The sequence below is a fragment of the Schistocerca serialis genome, chromosome 7 (genome assembly GCF_023864345.2).
Source record: "Schistocerca serialis cubense isolate TAMUIC-IGC-003099 chromosome 7, iqSchSeri2.2, whole genome shotgun sequence".
NCBI lineage: Eukaryota > Metazoa > Arthropoda > Insecta > Orthoptera > Acrididae > Schistocerca > Schistocerca serialis.
In genome coordinates, this window is record NC_064644.1 from 171021986 (window position 1) to 171042920 (window position 20935).

General features: G+C 40.1%; 1 protein-coding gene across 1 annotated transcript in view; it reads left to right on the forward strand.

Moving 5' to 3' along the window:
• LOC126412857 (uncharacterized) overlaps positions 1-20935 on the forward strand; it is a 542164-nt gene that overhangs the window by 478323 nt on the left and 42906 nt on the right. The window contains exons 8-10 of the mRNA XM_050082718.1: positions 12262-12527; positions 12785-13060; positions 16215-16375. Of these exons, the coding sequence (XP_049938675.1) occupies positions 12262-12527; positions 12785-13060; positions 16215-16375 (703 nt within the window). The remainder of the gene's footprint in view (positions 1-12261; positions 12528-12784; positions 13061-16214; positions 16376-20935) is intronic.

Genomic DNA, 20935 nt, shown 5'->3' on the forward strand with positions numbered 1-20935 from the left:
GTACTCTAATACACTTGTGCACACGCTGAGATAATTTCTGCAAACTATTCAAATAAAAGGTCTTTGATATTGAGTCCAACTAAGAGTTCACAGCATCAATCACTGCATCACCATTGTCAAATCATCATCCTTTGATGTCTTGTTTTAGGTGTGGGACAAGAGAAATGTATGGTGGAGCCAATGGCAGATGACATAACAATTTGAACGTACAGTCACGCAGTTTCCAGTGTTGTGAGGGCTTTGTGCTCCGGTGCATTGTCCTGATGCAAAAGAACTCCACGTGCCTTTTTATCTTTCTCTCTTCTCTCAAAGGCTGCCGGAGGGTGCAACAGTATGATACATTGATATTTATGCCCTTTTGCAAGTAATCCACCATAATTACCCCTTCTACATCCCAGAAGACTGATGCCATCACCTCACTGGCTGATTTTTGCGCACGGAATTTTTTTGGGATAGAGAATGAAGGATGTTTCCATTGTTGTGACTGTTGTTTTGTCTCAGGATCAAAGTGGTGAACCCATGTTTTGTCCATTGTCACATGCCTTGCAAGGAAGCCGTCTTCATCTGCTTCAAATGTAGCAGACGATTTCTTCATGACACTGACATGCTCCTTCAACTCTTTCGGGACCTACTGAGATGAAACTTTCTGCATTCCCCATTTCCAAAATATCCATAACAATGTCATGAGCATGCCCATGGGAGATTCCAAATATGGTTTCAATGTGCTACAACATTGTTCAATGATCTTGCAAAATCATATCATGAATTTCACTCACTGTTTCATCAGTGGCAATGGGGACAGGCCTTCCATTCCTTGGTGCATCTTCCACACTCGTTCTTCCATGTCTGAAGTCAGACACCCAGTTTTTCACTGTTGCATGAGAGGGAGCACTGTCCTTAAGTGTATTCCGGATGTCCTCTGCAATTTCTTTGGATGCCATACCCTTCAAATGAAGATACTCAATCACTGCACTGCTCTTGATTCTCTTGATATTTGCTATTTTGCTTATACTACAGTATACAATGCATCCTAGTGGCAAACTAATGAATTTGGAGCCACAAAATTTGACTTGCATACCCACAACAAGTCACCATAAAATGAGGTGGTGTTGTTTGTGTGAGACATTACAGTAACTATCTCGGGCCAGAAACGTTTTGAAGACCCCTTGTACAATGCAATCAGTAAACCTCAAGACTTAAATTTCTTCTCTCTGAACTTTAATTCCTGTTACTAATTTCTCCTCGATTTCCTTCTCAACTTGTTCATTGTCTAGGTTGAATAACATGGAGAACAGGCTACAACCCATCACTCCCTTCTCAACTGCTGTTTCTTTTCCATGTCCTTTGACTTTTGTAACAGCAGTATGGTTTCTGTGCAAGCTGTAGATAATATTTTGCTTGCTGGATTTTATCCCTGCTGCCTTCAGACTCTGGAAGAGAGTTCAAATGGTTCAAATGGCTCTGAGCACTATGGGACTTAACTGCTGTGGTCATCAGTCCCCTAGAACTTAGAACTACTTAAACCTAACTAACCTAATGACATCACACACATCCATGCACAAGGCAGGATTCAAATCTGCGACCATAGCAGTCGCGCGGCTCCAGACTGTAGCACCTAGAACTGCTCGCCCACTCCAGCCGGCCTGGAAGAGAGTATTCCAGGCAGCATTGTCAGATGCTGTATTTAAATCTACAATGCTTTGCTTTCAGTCTATCTTCTGAAATAATTGTTTAGGTCATTGTTGCCTCTCATGTTCCTATACATAAATGGAACCCAAACTGGTCTTTGATGGAGTTGGCTCCTATTAGTTTTTCTTTTCTACAGTAAATAATTTGTGTTATCATTTTGCATCTATGACTAATTAAGCTTTTCATTCTATAATATTCGTACCTGTCAGCACCTGCCTTCTTTGGAATTGGAATTATTACATTCTTCTGGAAGTCTGAGAGTACTTCACCTGTCTCATATATCTTGCATATCAACAGAAATACTTTTGTCATGGCTGGCTGTTCCAAGAATCTCAATAATTCTGAGGGAATGTCTTCTATTTCAGGGGACTATTATTGACCTGCTTCTTTCAGTGTTCTCTCAGATTCTTCTTGCAGTATTCTCAATTTCACCTACATTCTCTTCCCATTTCTATAGTGTTGTCTTCATGTTTATATAAGTTTACTGATCTGTCAGCTGGATTCCTCAGAAGTCTTCTTCTGCTTCTTTAATTTTTTCTTCTTCTTGAGTCTACTTGATTGCTGGAATGCTCTGAGTAATTTTAAATAACTGTGCACAATATCACCAAAGTAGGTTTTCAGTTTTATGCATATATATTAGCTCCATTCTTGGTTGATGGTAATCAGCTGTTGTGTAGCAAGCTTCATACTGATATCACAACAGATCAGTAAACTACATAAACCCCAAGAAGACTAATAGCATTTTACAAAGTGACATTAATACATTGTCTATACTCAGTAATTGTTCAATACAAGTGATTGTAAATTATTATAGCTCATCACGATTGACAATACACTATTGACTGTACATAGTACTGCCATGAAACTTTACATGACTGAAGCTTGGCAGTGACAGTCTGTACAAACATTACCCCAGGAAAGCACAACCAGGTCTGGCTAACAAGGAACTTTACATGATGAGTGCTAGGTGCTGACTGATGAGACTTTATGCATATTGCCTATTTAAAGAAATGCATAAGACGTTTTTACAATGTTTTAAAATGCAAAGTTATTACTTATTTACTTTCATTTTATTTTACATGACTGAAGTCTTTTATTTTTCATCACTCTGTCAATGTTAGGCTCCTTGTATAGTTCTTTAATTCTGTATTGTGACACCTTCTGTGAATTGTGAATCTCCCTTGTCCAGTACTTTCGTCCCAGACTGATTCATACATTTTCCTGAGGACCTTTCTCTCAAATGTAAGCAATTGGTTAAGATCTTATTTTTGTGTGCTCCAGGTCTGAGAACCATACAGGCATTATTAATATTTCATATAGTCTTGATTTTAGTTGTTTCTGCATTTTAATACTGGGTTTACCAATTAATAGCATCTGTTTCCCACCTGCATTCTTGCCTTAATCTCTGCTTCAGTTGAGGTTCTTCATTAAGAATCAGTCCAAGACATTTGAATTCTTTAGTGTGTTGATTTGTGGTACATTAGACTTTTGGAATTATGAAACTTACTTCTATGGTCATATACTCAGTCTTTTCAGTACTAATTCACAGCCACAATTTCGATGGCACTGATTCCAGGGTCTGAATACTTTTTTTTTTTTTTTTTTTTTTTTTCACTTCTTCTTGCGTGCACAGTATTAGGGCAGTGTCATCTGCATAGACAAGTTATATTCTCATTATTGATTTGAAAACCTTAAAAGTTCTCTTTGTTGAACTCTTTAACTACCTTTTCAAGTGCCACATTGAAAAGAGCAAATGGCAATCCATCTCCTTATCTTAACCCTGTATCCAATTGGAAACTTTCTGTCATTTTATTGCCTGTCTTAATCATAGCTTTCATGCCTCTATCATTACAAGTCTCACCAACTTCTCTGATTGGCCAAATTTTGTCATGGTTTTTAACCAAACTCATTCTATGGATCTATTATAAGTCCTTTTGAAGTCATTGAAGAGAAGATGTAATTCTTGGTTGTATTCATACATTTTCTCCCAGATCCGTTTTAAGACAAAAATCTAGTCATGGTTGATTACCCTGTTTGGAAACTTCCTTGGTACTCTCCAGTAATTTCTGTTTCCAGTGGTTTGATTCGTTCTGGGAGACAGTTGGGGAAGATTTTGTAGCAGCTGTTATGTGACTGTATACCGCAACAGTTGTCACATACTGATTCATCTTTCTTTTTATGGATGTAGCATGTCACGGTTACCTTCCACTCCTTCAGTATTTCCTGGTTTGTGGATTTAGGAGCAGTGGGCTTTGTCTCTAGGCTTGAGAAGTTCAGCAGGAATTCCATTCTCTCCTGGGCTTGTACCCTTCTTAAGGTTTTTAAATCCATACAAATTATAAAAATGGATGTACATATTCACTCTGTTAAAAAAGTATCTGAACCTTTCTTCTTCCCCCCCCCCCCCTTTTTTTTAACACCTAATAGACGTGAATCTAGTGTACCTGCATGAGCTTTATAGTGTCACTCACTGGCAAAGCAGCAATCAAGTGAGATTGTTTGTACTGCTAGCATCAGTTTTTCATTGTAAGGGAAACGGCAAAACAATTGGAACAGTGCTACTGCACCAAATTTTGCCAGAAACTGGGTGACAGCCAGGTGGAAACCATTCAGAAGATACAGACAGCTTTTGGTGATGATGCTATGGCGTTACACAGATTAAGGAGTGGTACAACAGGTTTAAAGATGGCTGCACATCTGAGGAGAGTGAGCCACACTTCGATCGGCCATCGACATGCTGAAATGACCAGGTCTTTGACACAGTGAATACTATGGTGATACGGAACTGTCATGTGACTATCAGAGAAATTGCAGAAGAGGTGGGCACCAGCACTTTTTCAGCACATTCCATTGTGACCCAAGATTTGGCCATGAAGAGAGCATTGGAAAAATTTATGCCAAAGCCGTTGCCAGCAGAACAAAAGCAACTTCATGTTGAAGCCTCATATGTCATGCTGGACTCAACAAACAGTGATTCCTACTTTGTGAACACCATAATCACTGGTGACGAGTCCTGGGTGTACACATATGACCCAGAAACCAAATCCCAGTTGTTGCAGTGGCAGCATTCCTCAGCACCAAGACCAAAGAAGGCCCACTGAGAGTGCAGCAATGTCAAAGTGATGCTGACTGCTTTCTTTGACTCCCATGGTGTGGCACACTGTGAGTGCACACCACAACAATCACCAAAGAGGATGACCGGGATGTCCTCCATCACCTACATGATGCTGTGCATGGCAAGAGATTGGACTTGTGGTAAACAGGAAATTGGTGTCTCCATCATGAGAATGCTGGAGCACATTTCTTGCAATTGATTCAGACATTTTTGGTGAAAAACTAGATTCCAGTGTTTCAACAGGCTCCTTACTCTCCTGACATGGCCCCCTGCAGTTTCTGGCTGTTCCTGAAATTCAAGAGGCCTTTGAAAGGAATGTGATTTCAGACAAGGGAGAACATTATGGCAGTAATGACAGATGAGCTAAACTCTATTCCAAAAGAGGCTTTTTTGATGTGCTTTCAACAGTGGCTGCACTACTGGGATAAGTGTGTGGAAACCCAAAGGGAACTACTTGGAGAATGATTACATGTCCAGTGATCCAAGTAAGCCAGTCCCCTTCAAGATCCCCAGCCTGCCCTCCTGCTCTCTCCCCTTCCTGGCCAAAGGTTGGATACTTTTCTAACAGACCTCATATTTATGTATGTGTGTTCCACATCTCCCCCTAAACCACTGGACAGATTTCAACCAAACTTGCTACAAATATCACTTACTGTCTAGAAATACTCACCCTGGGAGTAAGAACCACCTATCTATCGCAGGTGTGGGGGTGGGGGTGGAAAAGTAGTGTAGCTCATGGCACGCGAAGATCCATACTATTCGTCTAGTAACTGATAATGATGACAACAATCTTTAAACATAATTTCAAACCTTTAAAAAACTTTTTCCCACTGACAGCTGTCACAAAATGAGTCACGTATTCCACTGGATGTATCTACACTATCGTATTATTCTACGACACATGTTCAGGAGATATGACATAAACATTGAGCAGTGTGAAAATGAACCTTCAGGATGAAATTCACTAGATATGTGTTCAAACACATGATAAATATGTTAAATACATGTGAAATATACTCAACATGTACATGTGCCAGCCAAAGCCATGAGTAAAAAGCTCACCTTAAACCCCTGGAACGATTTCAGCCAAAATTGGTACACATATTAGCTACAGCATGGAAAGAAATAGTGTGGTATTAAGAACCACCAGCCTCAAAATGGGGTGGGAGTAATAAACAGGAGAGAGAATGGAGATGAGGAGTTGGACAGACAAAGAGAGGGAAGTAGGAGATTGACATAGATAGGGGGAGGAGGATATGGACAGAAAGAGGGGGAAGGGTAAATGGCCAGAGAGAGGGGAAAGAAGGAGATGGGCAGAGAAAGGAAAGAGAAGGAGATGGACAGAGACAGGGGAGGAAGAGATGTGTAAAGAGAGGTGGGAGGAGGAGATGGATAAGGAGAGGGGGAGGAGGAAAAGGACAGAGAAAGAGAAGATAAAGAGATGGATAGTGTGGGGAGGAGGAGATGGACAGAGAAAGGAAAGAAGAGGAGAGAGCCAGAGACAGGGCAAAGGGAAAGATGGGCAGAGAGAGAGAGGGAGCGGGAGAGATACACTGATAGATAATGGAATAAATACATACCAGGGCAATTCCAGGTACTCAGCTAGTATGACATAAAAGATAGGAAAAATAGATGGTAGATCTACATACCAGGCAGTGAAGATATTTCAAGTAACAAGTGGTAACATAGCCTTAAATTGGAGTAACGGATGTAGCAGAAGGTTGGTCATACATAGTTACAAGCTGGATTTAAAAAAAGTCCACCAAGAAATTCCTGGAAACTCAAATTTTCTAATTCTAATATTTCACTAACAAACATGCTATCATAGGGAAATTACACATTTTTGGAATCAGAAAATCAGGGCTGGGTGTCTGAAAGGATTACATTCTGTGACTTGAACATTCTGAAATCCAATACGTTTGAACGTACATTACTTTTTTCATTAATCAGTTTTTAGGAAAGATAAGATTTTCTTTACAACGACTAGAATGAAGGCTTTCATATAGTGTATGTCAATCCTAAAACAGTGAATTATTTGTGAAATTGAATTTTGAAGTATATGAGGTTCCAGAGAAACACGAATCTTGAACATACACTCCTGGAAATTGAAATAAGAACACCGTGAATTCATTGTCCCAGGAAGGGGAAACTTTATTGACACATTCCTGGGGTCAGATACATCACATGATCACACTGACAGAACCACAGGCACATAGACACAGGCAACAGAGCATGCACAATGTCGGCACTAGTACAGTGTATATCCACCTTTCGCAGCAATGCAGGCTGCTATTCTCCCATGGAGACGATCGTAGAGATGCTGGATGTAGTCCTGTGGAACGGCTTGCCATGCCATTTCCACCTGGCGCCTCAGTTGGACCAGCGTTTGTGCTGGACGTGCAGACCGCGTGAGACGACGCTTCATCCAGTCCCAAACATGCTCAATGGGGGACAGATCCGGAGATCTTGCTGGCCAGGGTAGTTGACTTACACCTTCTAGAGGACGTTGGGTGGCACGGGATACATGCGGACGTGCATTGTCCTGTTGGAACAGCAAGTTCCCTTGCCGGTCTAGGAATGGTAGAACGATGGGTTCGATGACGGTTTGGATGTACCGTGCACTATTCAGTGTCCCCTCGACGATCACCAGTGGTCGGTCGTATGCAGTCCTGATTGTGGCGCTCACCTGCACAGCGCCAAACACGCATACGACCATCATTGGCACCAAGGCAGAAGCGACTCTCATCGCTGAAGACGACACGTCTCCGTTCGTCCCTCCATTCACGCCTGTCGCGACACCACTGGAGGCGGGCTGCACGATGTTGGGGCGTGAGCGGAAGACGGCCTAACGGTGTGCGAGACCGTAGCCCAGCTTCATGGAGATGGTTGCGAATGGTCCTCGCCGATACCCCAGGAGCAACAGTGCCCCTAATTTGCTGGGAAGTGGCGGTGCGGTCCCCTACGGCACTGCGTAGGATCCTACGGTCTTGGCGTGCATCCGTGCGTCGCTGCGGTCCGGTCCCAGGTCGACGGGCACGTGCACCTTCCGCCGACCACTGGCGACAACATCGATGTACTGTGGAGACCTCACGCCCCACGTGTTGAGCAATTCGGCGGTACGTCCACCCGGCCTCCCACATGCCCACTATACGCCCTCGCTCAAAGTCCGTCAACTGCACATACGGTTCACGTCCACACTGTCGCGGCATGCTACCAGTGTTAAAGACTGCGATGGAGCTCCGTATGCCACGGCAAACTGGCTGACACTGACGGCGGCGGTGCACAAATGCTGCGCAGCTAGCGCCATTCGATGGCCAACACCGTGGTTCCTGGTGTGTCCGCTGTGCCGTGCGTGTGATCATTGCTTGTACAGCCCTCTCACAGTGTCCAGAGCAAGTATGGTGTCTGACACACCGGTGTCAATGTGTTCTTTTTTCCATTTCCAGGAGTGTATTAAAGAAAATGTGTCTTTGTGAATGTTATATTCTGCTGTTATCAGCCATCAAATAACTATACACTGAATAATAAAGTTTTGAAAAATATAACTCAAACAAGAATTTTTTGATTTTATGTACACACATGGCACATGTATTGCCTACGCAAAAGAGCTGAAAAGGAAAAAAGAATAATTACATTAGTGGAGGGACTGGGTCAAGCATATCACTTTGCTACATCTCAAGATCATTTCCACTGTATAGCCCATCTGTATATGCCTTCTATCTTTCAGCCTTCCAATTTTATCTTAGTATTGGCACACCATCTGAGCTCTGGAAATTCATACAGGTGCTTCCTATTTTTCCAACAATTCTAACATTTTTCATGGTGATTTAAAGTGAGAAGGAGCTGTACAAACTTTCCATTTATTTTACATGAGGTGACTTACTAGGGATTTGCAGACAATCTTCTTTGCTGGCTAGCTGGCTGCTGGAAAACTCTCTTGGATTTGTGTCTGTAGAATGATGCTAGGTATGGGAATATTTAAGCCTCTCTCTCTACTTGTGAAACAAGTAGATATGTGAACTTTAATTTTCGTCAACCAACGGTATATTTGGAATCCATACAGAATAAAATTCTCACTTTCCACGTACATATACGACTTCCAGTAAGCCACTCACTCCGTCCAATGTCAGAAACAAATTTAATTACATTTACAAAGGAGTTGACTTAAAAACCATGACTCTACTTCACATGAATCATAAAATAGATCTTGCCTCTACCAAGGCTGGATTAAGAGTTCACAAGATTACTTTTTCAACTGTTCTTCTTTCACATAACAATAGTCAATGACATAATAGGCACAGAGCTGCATAAAAGCTCCATGGTTCTTCCTCTAAAACATCTATGGATTGCCAGACAAGTGCTTGTCAGCGCCGTTCGACCATTGTGCCTACTTTCTTCTCATGACCGACTTTAAACCTGCACACACAAACATGTGATGTTCAGTAGGTAGGATTTTACCATCCCACACTCGTATCTAGAATATCGTGTGTTAGAGATGGTAGAAGGCTGAGTGGTTCTAGAATTTATATAGAAATTCTTGAATCACTATATATCCCGCCCCCTCCCCCCCAGATCGATAACACGATATTTTATACATAATCCTTATGCAACTAATATCACACATAATAACATTTTATATTTCAACAGTATACATTTCTTTCTTTTTTCTTTTTTTTTTTTTTTTTTATCTCCACATAGGTACGCCTGCCCTTTATACATAGTGAATACTGAGTAAGCCCCCCTTCTCCTTTCTGAGTAGGCCTCACAGTTCATTACTCTAGTATATATTTCTATGTATAATATAATTAAGTATTTTCTGGTAAAGATATAAATCTATCTTAAGCTTCACATTTATTCTTTAATACATCATTTACTCCCTAGAGTCTTCTTCTACTTATCAACTTCTATACTTTCAATAGATACTATGTCAACATATACTATTCATGTCCCACTATCCTTCAATTCATTAGAGGATTTATTATAGTGACATTTCTTATTGATCAGCATGATTAACGTTATCTCCTGCTTTCATTTTCTCTCTTTGCTCGTGCCTCTTTCTTAGTTTATATATCCCTTTTCTTATGTATATTCGATGTAGAACCATCATAGCTTCCTATATTTGTGTGCATATTTTTCTAGATGCACCCACATTTTCCCCTAAAACACTTGGCAGTTCTCACACTGTGACAGGCTTCCTAGTCTGTAATTGTATGTTTGTGTCTAAGTGTATACTTGTGTATATGCAGATGTGTGTTCATGTAGTCTGATTCTTTGGCTTTCTTATCTAAAGATAAGATGTAGGTTATTAGAAACCATGGAAATATGGAAGGACTTCAATGACAGAAGTTAATGAATATGGAAAGAGGGAAAAAATAGACAGGTCCTCAAATGAGAAGTAAGAAAGGAAAAAAATAGATATGGATGCTAGGATCGAAGAAGAGAAAGAAGATAGCCCCAAAGACAGGAAACCCTTCTCACCCACCTTCCCCAGGATCCCTACCTCTCAGGTACTTGAGTGAGATGCCGGAGGAGGTTTGGTGTTAAATTGTCTCCTACAGAATGGACTTGTCCGACCTTCACCGTCGAAGTCCCCGAAGGAAATACTAGCAACCCTATGGAAACTTCAAATGGTGAAGAATCAGGCTCATTTGTTAGTGAGGTGTGCTGTGTGTTTCGTGTTAGTCATGATTTATCTGTTCATGTAAATCATGCTCTTACCTATAATACCCACTCCTTTCAAAATTTTATACAAACCCTCCCATCTATATCACATCTCATAGAAAGTATAAAATACTCTATACAAAATAGAAAATCTATACACTAAGGTATAACAATTGTTCAGCTAGTCACATCTTATTATTCTTTCCATAAATATAATAATCTGTTCAGTTTATTTTGTCTAGATACCACGTTTTCTGTGATTTTCTTAAGTTGTCCTCTATTTTATAGTCATATTTAGTTTTTAAGCAATAAGACTCCAGGACAGTTCTAGATTTTAAAGGATAGATGACAGAATAGCTTAAAATTTTAAAGGAATTTTCTGCCGGAAAACTATTTTAGAAGAAACATCGAAAACAACTCGGGATCCAACGGTCGTCACTCCGCCCGTTAACTCAGAATGTTAATGTGCTTGGGGGATAGATGACACAATAGTTTAAGATTTTAAAGGAATTTGGTGCAGGAAGACTATTTTAGAAGAAACGCCAAAAATAACTTGGGATCCGATGGTCGTCACTCGACCCGTTAACTCAGAATGTTAACATCCCTGGGGGATAGATGATTCTGCCCAGGTCCCATGGATCTGATACAAACTTTTATTGTGCACTGTCAAACCAGTAATTTTCTTTAAATTTCTTTTGAAAGTCTTCCCAGGAAAAAAAAAAATTCAGTATTTACTGTAACCCATTCTGAGGCTTCCCCGAGAAGGTACCCCACAGCAGATTTGATTTTCTTAGAATATTCCCAATTTTTTGGTAATGCTTGGTTAAACCTTTTTAAACGTAGGACCTGATTGAGGGAAAAAACAAGGCCATCGGAGTTGCTACCTTCTGGAAATGCTGACTGGACACGGAAATGAATGAATGACTATTATTCATAGAAACTTCTTATTTGCATTCCTTTTTGCCTTGTTGATTATCAGACTTACTCTTACATTACCACTGTTTGACTTTGTATTGGTATACCTGCATGCACCTGACTAGAAGGCCTGTTCATGAACACAGAAGCTGAATTATCAGGATTTTCACAGCACTGTGACTATAGAGCAACACATTTTTCTCCTTTTTCCTTTCCTTCTATCTCTCTATTCTTTACAAATCTAAACAGTATGAAAAAGTGGTGCTGAGAGGTGCCCACACGTGTATGAGCTGTGAGAATATATATATATATATATATATATATATATGACCGGCAATCTTTGTTTAACATTTTAGAGGAACTTGGACTTGACTCCAAAACACTAAGGACGGGTATACACTCGCACACACACATATCCATCCACACATATACAGACACAAGCAGACATATACAGAGGCCATAAACTCTTTGTCTTCAAATATGTCTGCTTGTGTCTGTATATTTGTGGATGGATATGTGTGTGTGTGCGAGTGTATACCCGTCCTTTTTTCCCCCTAAGGTAAGTCTTTCCGCTCCTGGGATTGGAATGACTCCTTACCCTCTCCCTTAAAACCCACATCCTTTCGTCTTTCCCTCTCCTTCCCTCTTTCCTGATGAGGCAACAGTTTGTTGCAAAAGCTTGAATTTTGTGTGTATGTTTGTGTTTGTTTGTGTGTCTGTCGACCTGCCAGCACTTTCATTTGGTAAGTCACATCATCTTTGTTTTTAGATATATTTTTCCTACGTGGAATGTTTCCCTCTATTATAATTATATATATATGTGTGTGTGTGTGTGTAATTCTGTTGTGGAATAATTGTGTGCCTTACTGTTACAACCTCAGGAACATGCAAGTGGTGACTTGACAGAGAGAAAAATGAACAATACATCTGTGGAGAGTAAATATCTTGAAGGATCAGTTGAAGGTGGTGTGTTAGTAGAAAACTCAGATATCAGACAAGTAAAGATTGCCACTTCTGCTATTCCACCAACAACAGCCAAGGACAAAACATTGGGAAAAGATGAAGACTTCAAAAGCAAAACGAAAGCAACAATTGATAGTCTCAATAGAAATAAAAAGCTCATAACAGCAGCAACTGCAAATTACAGGTAAAACAGCCTTTCAATAAAATTAATCTATGCTACATTTCTGTATAAACTTTTAAATGAAAAAATTAAGTTATCCACCCATGAAACTATATGTGCTGATCAAATTTGGATATCATTATAATTTTAACTGTAAGATATATTAAAGACAGTAAATTTGTATTATCTTTTCAAATGAAGATATTTGTATTATTATTAAAACTGTATTGTAATGTTTAGTTCCATATGCTGTTTTAATGAAAACTAAAAATGGTTTCCAGCAACTCATGGACAAGGATTCTGCCACTTACTAGCATCAAACCACAAACTTTCAACAAATCTGAGTCAGAAGATGGTTTTATTAGTAGCCAAGAAAGAGAGAAATATGTAGTAGCTGAAGAAAAGATGTTGGACAGTACTAATGATTCACAGGCTGAGTCAGCTAGAATAGAAAGTCTCTCTGATTCTTCTGGAACTATACATGAAGAGATGAAAATGATTCCAATTCCTATTTCAACTGTGATACCATCAACTATGATTAATCACAGACATGAAAGGTATTTATATTATACAATATAATTACAACAGGGAAAATCTGGAATGGAACAGCAGTATTAATTAAGATAGAATGCTACTCACCACATTGTGCAGGTATTGAACAGCTAACAGGAACATTTAAAAATGGACTGTCAGATACTTTTAGTTATCAGATAGTTTTCATAAAATGAAGAAGTGCACACATACTCATTCATAAGTGGCCAATTTAAACACACTGCCACTTTCCAAAGGCCTCACCTTTTGTCTTACCCACTATTCAGTGTTTCTAGGTTTTTAAAGATCTTGTCCTCGTGTCCATGGTAGAAACACTTTTTCACTTCAAATCCCACCAATCTGACTTGACCCAAAGCCAATACTGATTCCTGCCTCACCCAATTTACTCCTCCATCAACCTGTGCCCCCACCTCTTTCTCCATCCATTCATACATGCACATGTTCATCATCCAGTGACAACTTTCCAGAATTTCCTTACCTCAGACCTTGCCTAACCGCCATTCCTCAAATCCCTGAACATGAGAACAAGCCTCACACCTGTAGATATAACTGAGATCCACCACCTGAATACTGATCTCAACCTTTCAGTCCCACCTGCTACCAAATGCTGCACCACTGTTGTTATGAACCACAGGGATTACCTGGTTGAGCAACTCTGCCAGCTTTCTGAATCATCCACTTACAATCCCTGGCAAAGCAATCTCACACAACAAATCTCTGGCTTTGTTGAGCAACATATCAACTATTACCCATAACCTACCCACACAAAACACACTAACTATTTCTTCTATCAACTCTCCACACGTCCTGTCATTTTAGCATCTAGCATCCTGCCTATCACTGTCAGTGCCACCTCCCTCTACACCAATGTCCTCAATATCCATGGCCTTACCACCATTGAGTACTTCCTTTCCCAATACCAGACTGTCTCCACCTGCTCACTGTGATCAACTACATCCTCATCAATAAATATTTTTCCTTCGAGGCACCACTTAAAAGCAAATCTCCACCTCATGCATGACTCCATCAGTACCTCCATTCACATCAAATGTACCAACTACCAACAATATCTTCATTTTGACAGCTGCCACCCATTCCACACCAAGATGTCCCTTGCATACAGCCTAGCAACCCACGATCAAAGCATCGGCAATGACAAGCAGCACCTCTCTAAATATGCTGAGAGTCCCACCAAGCCTTCACAGACTGAAATTACCCTCCCCACCTTCCTCAGAAACCAATTTCCCATGTTGTGTCTCCCTAGTCATCTATCATCCCCAATGGGTAAGTGTCATTGAAATTGTCTCTCATTTGTTAGGAAAATCTGTAATTAAAAACTCATCATGACTTTTTCTTCCAGCATTGACCATTTGGAAATACGGAAGCGTCCGATCTAACCCGTCGGCTTTGACTAATGACGTCACAAATATAGCAGAAACGACAATTCCAATATGGCGGATATAGAAACGTTGCATACGTATCACAAAGACGAAAACACATAGAAAAACAACACACACAAAGGTTTCACAAGAACAATCTGCTAACATTGATAGCAAACAAAGATAATAATAAACAAGTGGTACTCAAGGCCAGGCAGGGAGGGGGGGCTGCGCCCCCCCCCCTGACCCCCCCCCCCCCGCCAAAAAAAAACTCCCAACCTAACCTCGTATTCAGGGTTACGCTACAGATCAATGTGTAGGTCAATCAAAAGATAAAAAAAAGAAACAAATAAAAAAAAAGAAAAAAACAATATTAATATAATGGAAGGAAACATTCCACGTGGGAAAAATTATATATAAAAACAAAGATGAGGTGACTTACCGAACAAAAGCGCTGGCAGGTCGATAGACACACAAACAAACACAAACACACACACAAAATTCAAGCTTTCGCAACAAACTGTTGCCTCATCAGGAAAGAGGGAAGGAGAGGGGAAGACGAAAGGAAGTGGGTTTTAAGGGAGAGGGTAAGGAGTCATTCCAATCCCGGGAGCGGAAAGACTTACCTTAGGGGGAAAAAAGGACAGGTATACACTCGCACACACGCACATATCCATCCACACATACAGACACAAGCAGACATTGGTCTTTAAATATGTCTGCTTGTGTCTGTATGTGTGGATGGATATGTGCGTGTGTGCGAGTGTATACCTGTCCTTTTTTCCCCCTAAGGTAAGTCTTTCCGCTCCCGGGATTGGAATGACTCCTTACCCTCTCCCTTAAAACCCACTTCCTTTCGTCTTCCCCTCTCCTTCCCTCTTTCCTGATGAGGCAACAGTTTGTTGCGAAAGCTTGAATTTTGTGTGTGTGTTTGTGTTTGTTTGTGTGTCTATCGACCTGCCAGCGCTTTTGTTCGGTAAGTCACCTCATCTTTGTTTTTATATATAAAAAAACAATATTGATTCATTAGACATAACGAGTAGCGACAAAACATATAGACCATAAAGATTGAACAATCTAATGGCAAACTGATAAAAGCCTCATAGACGACGTTAAAACAAAAAGTACAGTAAAAAGGTAAACTATATATTACAGGCCCTAAAACTCCTACTAAGGTAACATCAACGAGGCAACATCTACAAACACGTCACACTCACAAACCAAACTCCGCGCCGTAATGACGTCACACACCACAACACCCTTACGTCACGAGTCAAAGCCGACGCGTGAGATCGGATGTTGACCCGACCATTTTCATGTAGAACTGTTTTGGTAACTTCATATTTGACTTAAATTCTTCAGAATTTCCATTATGCAATCTGTTAACTGTTGCGATCATGTCCCAAAACTTTTGTAATGGTTAATATATGTGAACAGTTCTGAATGAAAAAGGAAGCTGCCAATGTTTGGTGGGACAGTCATTTTTTACAACATAATTAGTTTTGATACCTACTTTGCAACAAGGCATACCACAAGACAAACCACTGCAGTTTCTAAGCATATAAGTTGCTCAACAGTTAGAGTATATTAGTCTATACTCTTTTGAATGCATCCTCTTCTTTCTGTTATGGATAAATTAGTGTTTGATTATAATGTTCGGTCTTGTTCATTAATATAATCTGCTCCATGCAGTTCCCTCCATCCAAGTTGTCTTTTAATATTTCAGTTGTGAGTTATCCATTCAAAATCTTTCCTAAACTTGATCCATTTATATCCACAGAGTAGACAACTTGAAAGCTGAAACAATAGTTCATGCTGTAGATGAACCTGAGGAAGAGAGTAACACTTCTGGCAGCACTAATGTGTCACCAGTACCTGCAGTTTTACTGCAAGCAAATAGTGGTGGATGCGAACTCAACAACACCTGTAATGGAACTTCAGGTATGGAAAAAGTGGTCAGTTTTTAATCATAGTTATCTATGAAATGCAGTGAATATAATGCACTGCACTAGAAATTTCTGTTAATAGCTTTTATGAAAATATACCATATTTACCCCAATTGTTTAACATTATATCTAATCTAAGCTTATGCCATTTTGATAATGTTGTTGTTCCAGTCATCAGTCCGAAGACTGGTTTAATACAGCTCCCCATGCCACTCTATCCTTTCTGAGCCTCATCTCTGAATAACTGCTGCAACCTACATCTTTCTGAGTCTGCTTACTGTATTCATCTCTTGGTCTTTCTCTATGATTGTTACCCCAACACTTCCCTCCAATACTAAATTAGTGGTCCCTTGATGTCTCACAATGTTATCTATCAACCAATCCCTTGTTTTGGTCAAGTTGTGCTGCAAATTCCTTGACTCCCCAATGCTGTTCAGTACTTCTTCATTAGTTACATGATTGTCCCATCTAATCTTCAGCATTCTTCTGTAACACCACATTTTGAAAGCTTCTGTTCTCTTTTTATCCAAACTGTTTATCATCCATGTTTCACTTCCATACATGGCTACACTCCGGATAAATACCTTCAGAAAAGCTTCCTAACACTTAAATCTATATTTGATGTTAAGAAATTTCTTTTCTTTATAAATAGTTTTCTTGCCATTGCCAGTCCACATTTTATATCCTCTCTACTTTGGTCATCATCAGTTATTTTGCTGTAACTCTTCAGGCTTTCCCGGCGATCTAATGACATCTTGGGTTGTCGGGTGTTCTGCCAGATATTAGCGTCGTACTTGCACAATATTTCAGTCATGTAGCTTGTAACCTTCATCAGGTGCGACCTGAGACCAGTCTCAGGTCACACCTGATGAAGGTTACGAGCTACGTGACCGAAATATCGTGCAAGTACGACGCTGATATCCGGCAGAACACCCGACAACCCAAGATGTCAGTTATTTTGCTGTCCAAATGGCAAAACTCATCTTGCTTTTATTGCTGTTCATCTTACATCCTCCTTTCAAGACAGTCCATTCTGTTCAACTGCTCTTCCAAGTCCTTTTCTGTCTCTAGCAGAATTATAACATCAGCAAACATCAATGTTCTTATTTCTTCCCCCTGAACTTTAATTCAATTTGATAATACAAGCAGAAATGAAATAAACAATAAGAAATAGTTTACACCAGTTTTTATCATAATATTAATTTCATGTGGCTCACTGGCCTGGTGTTAGTCTTTCAATTGGACACCACTTCAGCAACATGCATGGACCTGACCTACCACAATTATCCAATTGGGGATAGGGGATCTGCAGTTTAAAGTAGAATCTGAATGACATGTCATTTCTGGTTACTCCTTACATGATTGAGAGGTGAAGACTGGATTAAAACGCAGACTGAAAAATGTAAGGTCTGACTGGGATTTAATCATGCTACCTCTTGGTAGCCAGTCAAGTGCTTTACTGCTAGACCACCAGGCCCAATAATAATAATAATAATAATAATAATAATATAATAATAATGACTGTAGGATTATCTGGAATGATAGTTTCATCTAATGAATGAGAGAGGAAAAAAGAGGCAATTTATTATATGCAGGCAGCACTAAAGTTGGAAAGCCACTCGCCTCCACCCTCTCCCCCACCCCAAAATCTTGGTTGTGACAGATGGCTCTGTCTGTCATGAAGTGTGAGGTCCAGTTTAGGTTTAAAGTTTATAATTTGATTGTTGATTGGCAAAGCAAATGAATGTGACTGACCTGTAGCATAACATAATGAGTTATGTTTGCGCCATATTTAAATGCACCTTGCCATACTTAATGTGCTTTCAGCTATCAAAACTAAAACTGTGTTGTGAAGTCAGAAAGCATTCAGTCGATAATGGACAGGTCTCTGATGAGTATTTTGATACATGTTACATACATATATTGTGCATAAACTATGACAAATGTGAGGAAGGGATCTATTATGTAACTTTCACCAATATTTGGATGTTTCTTATTTATAATCTTGCTTGTCACAAATATGTTGTTGTTTCTTCAACATATGTTCCAATTACTGAGGTTGTGGTTATGGAGAGCCCTAAGAACACAAGGTTTGTTTGTTTGTTTACATACATAAAAGATTTCACATCTGTATTGACATGAATATGTGACAATATTCCTTCATCACTTCCTTCCAAAAAGTCATCTATCCACTTCTTTTTCCATGGTTGTGTAGGACTTGCAACTGACACACCTCCTTTCATTCTCATCTTACCTCACGATTAACGTTGATAAAATTGCTGCACAAAACATGTAAGTATGTCACTGGTCCCTACCTAGAATTTTACTGTCTCCTGAAGAAACATACATTATTGTTGAATATTTGCCCAATTGTAAAGTCAGTTTACATCCAGCAACAAATGGATTCAGGCAAACTGCAGTTTGAACATGGCAGATATTCATAAAGAGCTAGGTATGCAACTTACTCTTTTGTGGTTGACAGCATGATGAAATTTGCTGCCCAGTTACCTCTCTCCTCCTCACATTCATCCTAGTTGTCAGAAAAGCTGGTGTCACTGTTCCCGCTCCAAATCTTCCAAATTCTTCAAAATAATTTTGCATGGGATGTCAATTCCCAAAGCTTCATCTGTAAATGTAAGACAACACTTTATTAACCTACTAGCTGACAGACCCTGCTTTGCCTGGTTATTCATTTTGACAATCTTCTGTTAGAAATGAAAACAGAAAATGAACTGTGTTTGTAGTGAAGTATAAAAAAAATTATTTTCCATGTATTCATGTAAACACCTTTGAAATTATGAAACAGTAATACAGAGAAATATGCGTAATATCAAATGTGTAAGTACAGTATCCAAATTAAGATATATGATCCCAGACAGTTTCTGCATGCTGGGTTTAAGTTCCATCCTATGTTTACAAAGTCATTTTCTAAACATTTGTATGGAAATGCATTTTTGTAGCACTATAAATGGCTATTGTTTTTGCCTACAGTCATTTGCATTTCACAGTTGAAAGCTATCAAAAGCACTGCCAGGTATCAGGGAATCAGGAATTTCCTTAAGGTGACTCGAATGTAAATTAGTAGTAAAGAATAAATGTATTAAAGCTTCATGCACGAGGCAACATTTTTTCACATATCTCAGTGTTTGAGACATCATATCTCTTGAACTGCATGTTGTACAATGATATATTTGTATAGGTACATTCAGCCGCATATGTGTATACTGTCAGTGAAATATGTTCTGATAGTTAGCACCAAAAGAAGTAATAAATTTAAACATCTTGCATGATGTGGCAGTTTTTCATGCAAGTCATTCTTTATGAGTTGACATTGCCTGATCCATGTGTCATCCAACAATAGCACATGTGGATACTTTTGTAAAACCTTGTCATCAGTTTTGTAAAGGCCTTGTTGCTACTGCTGGGGAGGCCGAGTTGCCACTGTTGTTATGGTAGGCTGAGTTTGTGAGTTTGTGAAACAGCTTTTGGGGAAGTACCCCACTATTACAATTTCTCCCAGCAACTATTACACAGGTGGGTTCCAGGGTCAGGTAACAGAGTAGGAGAACAAAGGTTCTACAACACTCCAAGACATTAGTAACAAAGACACGCAAAAGAGTTAAAAGGGCTTTGCTTATCTTTGTGCGAATAATGAAGTTTGCAGTACTACATGTAATATAACACAAAAAAGACTCTCAGTGGCTAAGTGCAAATAATCATAGGTAAACTTTAAAATACTTAGCAAATGCAATTTACAATATCTGTTCAATTCTAAGAGTTCACTAAATGACGTTCCCTGTGTAAGTCAGCCCTGGACAATGATCTATAACCAGGTGAACTAGAGCTGCTCTTCTATCTTCCAAGTAGGCTTCTGTCCGTTGTCATCAAGTCATTGGTGGACTGCATTCAGTTGACAATCGGCCGAGGTGAAGTCGATATCTTCATCCTCAGTGTCACCCTTGGCGCTGGTGGAACTTGCACAAATGGCGAGTCACTATGGTACTGGCACCAGCTCATATCTTCATGCCTGTGGTGCTTTTTCCCAGGCTGTGTCTTGTTAGGATGACATAGCTCTCCTTCCCCCCCCCCCCTCCCCCCCCCCCAAACCACTGCACCGCTGTCACATATGGTCGAGCACCATACTACCAGTGGGGGGGATGCGTGGCTGTTGGAACCAGTGTTGGAGTGACAACCGGTGCTGTAGCCAATGCCAAGTCACTGCTTGCACCCCAACAGCTGTCCTGAGACTGCAAGGGAACACTGGCTGAAAAACAATGCAGAGGGCGCATCCCAGCACCCACAGCAGGGCATCTACTTGATGGCGTGAATCTGCAGTGGCATCTTCCTGACTGGAGGCCCCTTGGTAGGCATCAGCGTGGGGTTGACCCAGTGGTGATGGCAGGGCAGGTGTTGCTGGACGTTGGCTAGTGGATAGATATGGCATCAGTTCAATGTCCATTAGCTCGAGGTCCGGAAACAGCATTGCATGACCCCACTCTGATGGATGGCACTCAGGTAGCATCAACCAGGAAGTCCAGGAATCTGTGAACATACA